The sequence below is a fragment of the Alosa pseudoharengus genome, unplaced genomic scaffold (genome assembly GCF_046254945.1).
Source record: "Alosa pseudoharengus isolate Yale_2024_CS ecotype anadromous, Long Island Sound unplaced genomic scaffold, YU_APseudo_1.1 YU_APseudo_1.1_scf_5, whole genome shotgun sequence".
Lineage (NCBI taxonomy): Eukaryota > Metazoa > Chordata > Actinopteri > Clupeiformes > Clupeidae > Alosa > Alosa pseudoharengus.
This window is the reverse complement of record NW_027468837.1, coordinates 40,637,918-40,640,417: the sequence shown is the minus strand read 5'-3', so window position 1 is coordinate 40,640,417 and position 2,500 is coordinate 40,637,918. Positions and strand designations below refer to the sequence as shown.

The following is a 2,500-nucleotide window of genomic DNA, read 5'->3' as shown; positions in this document are numbered from 1 at the left end:
TAGAAACTAGAAATGTTTCTTGCCCAAATATACTGTGTGTGTCTGTCTGTGTGCGTGCTATGTTTCTGATCCATTGGTGTGTGTGTGTGAGTTATAAAGGTGTGTGTGTGTAAAGTTGCTGATCTGTTGGTGTGTGTGTGTGAGTTATAAAGGTGTGTGTGTGTAAAGTTGCTGATCTGTTGGTGTGTGTGTGTGAGTTATAAAGGTGTGTGTGTGTAAAGTTGCTGATCTGTTGGTGTGTGTGTGTGAGTTATAAAGGTGTGTGTGTGTGTAAAGTTGCTGATCTGTTGGTGTGTGTGTGTGAGTTATAAAGGTGTGTGTGTGTAAAGTTGCTGATCTGTTGGTGTGTGTGTGTGAGTTATAAAGGTGTGTGTGTGTGTAAAGTTGCTGATCTGTTGGTGTGTGTGTGTAAAGTTGCTGATCTGTTGGTGTGTGTGTGTGTAAAGTTGCTGATCTGTTGGTGTGTGTGTGTGTAAAGTTGCTGATCTGTGTGTGTGTGTGTGTGTGTGTGTGTAAAGTTGCTGATCTGTTGGTGTGTGTGTGTGAGTTATAAAGGTGTGTGTGTGTAAAGTAGCTGATCTGTTGGTGTGTGTGTGTGTAAAGTTGCTGATCTGTTGGTGTGTGTGTGTGTAAAGTTGCTGATCTGTTGGTGTGTGTGTGTGTGTGTGTGTGTGTGTAAAGTTGCTGATCTGTTGGTGTGTGTGTGTGTGTGTGTGTGTAAAGTTGCTGATCTGTTGGTGTGTGTGTGTGTAAAGTTGCTGATCTGTTGGTGTGTGTGTGTGTGTGTAAAGTTGCTGATCTGTTGGTGTGTGTGTGTGTGTAAAGTTGCTGATCTGTTGTGTGTGTGTGTGTAAAGTTGCTGATCTGTTGGGGTGTGTGTGTGTAAAGTTGCTGATCTGTTGGTGTGTGTGTGTGTGTGTGTGTGTGTGTGTAAAGTTGCTGATCTGTGTGTGTGTGTGTGTGTGTGTGTGTGTGTAAAGTTGCTGATCTGTTGGTGTGTGTGTGTGTAAAGTTGCTGATCTGTTGGTGTGTGTGTGTGTGTGTGTGTGTGTGTAAAGTTGCTGATCTGTTGGTGTGTGTGTGTGTGTGTGTGTGTCTGTGTGTAAAGTTGCTGATCTGTTGGTGTGTGTGTGTGTGTGTAAAGTTGCTGATCTGTTGGTGTGTGTGTGTGTGTGTGCTCAGGAGTGTGGGAAGCTCCAGGTGGCGTTTGGTTTTGAGCAGGCGTCCAGAAACTACACCCTCAGGACCTTCGGAGACATGGCCGACTCCTTCAAGTCTGACTACTTCAACATGCCAGTACATGTACGTTTGACCACACACACACACACACACACACTAGAGATGCGCGGATGGGCTATTATTTCAACCGTAACCGCATAGCAAAACTTATCATCCATCCGCACCAACGTTTTTTGACCAATTTTTAAAACCGCACCCGCCCGCCATCCGCTGGTTGTTTTAATGTATATGGGTGATGCGGTGCTGCTGACGTGAGGCTAGACAGCTCTTGCCTGTTCTAGAAAGACTGATCCAATGCAGCAAATATATTAAAAGGCTAAAGTCCTACATTGGCTATGTTGTAGTCTATCTCCAGAATATCAGCAGCAAACTCGGTCTCTGTCTCGCAAAACAGTCTCCAAATAAAACGCACATCGACCTGTAGCCTACAATGTTATCATTGTAATAAAAAACGCAATTTGGCACATAATTTCAACAAGCTGCTATTTAGCCTACTAATTAATGCATATTGTACTTTATTTTTTGCAAAAAGAAAGAAATCCTTAATAAAATAACAAGTCATTCACATTATAGGCTACGCACGGTCATGTCAGGGTGACACTATGACAAGCCTGCTCTGAACACTCCCATTCATTTTGACTGCATGGGAAGAGAACGCGTCTTTTTCAGACAGACAGCGCAATTAATTTTATAGCCTACCAGCAGGCCGATCGGACAAACTACTGTATATGGCGCCTCGATATTAAATACACGCCGACTCTATTCATTCTGAAAGTCCACCGCACAACAGTGCAACGTGCATGTTCACATTTTTAGTAACAACCGCCAAGCTTGCTTGCTTGCCTTACACATCTAAGTTTTCCGACTATTTTTCTTACCTTCTTTTTTCCGCTGTGGATGTTATTGAGCTTGTAGAAGTTTTAACTCTTACGTTCTGAACATCTCGCACTGCCATTGCCCGATGTCATTTCTGAGTCATATCACTCCATAATCTTTCTCTCTTTTAAATGCCTATTCCCTGAATGGTGGGCAACAATGACTATGTGTTTTATAATATCGAAACAAAATAACCCAGGCAGTCTCATCTACGAGATGTTTAGGCCTCCTCCAATACTGGCAGCTGGGCCCATAGGTTGCAGATTTGCTTAGTGGCCTACCAAGGCTCTGCAACCAGACGCGACATGGGAGATGAATCATCGGTCAACTTGCACTGTAGCCTATATTCTACTTTCTTATTGCACACTGGAGAGGAAGAAATGCT

General features: G+C 43.4%; 1 protein-coding gene across 2 annotated transcripts in view; it reads left to right on the top strand.

Moving 5' to 3' along the window:
* The window catches only part of kdm5ba (lysine demethylase 5Ba), a 43,094-nt gene that overhangs the window by 11,313 nt on the left and 29,281 nt on the right, over positions 1–2,500 (top strand). For both annotated transcript variants that reach the window (XM_076267900.1, XM_076267901.1), the window contains one exon: positions 1,183–1,302. In XM_076267900.1, the coding sequence (XP_076124015.1) occupies positions 1,183–1,302 (120 nt within the window). The remainder of the gene's footprint in view (positions 1–1,182; positions 1,303–2,500) is intronic.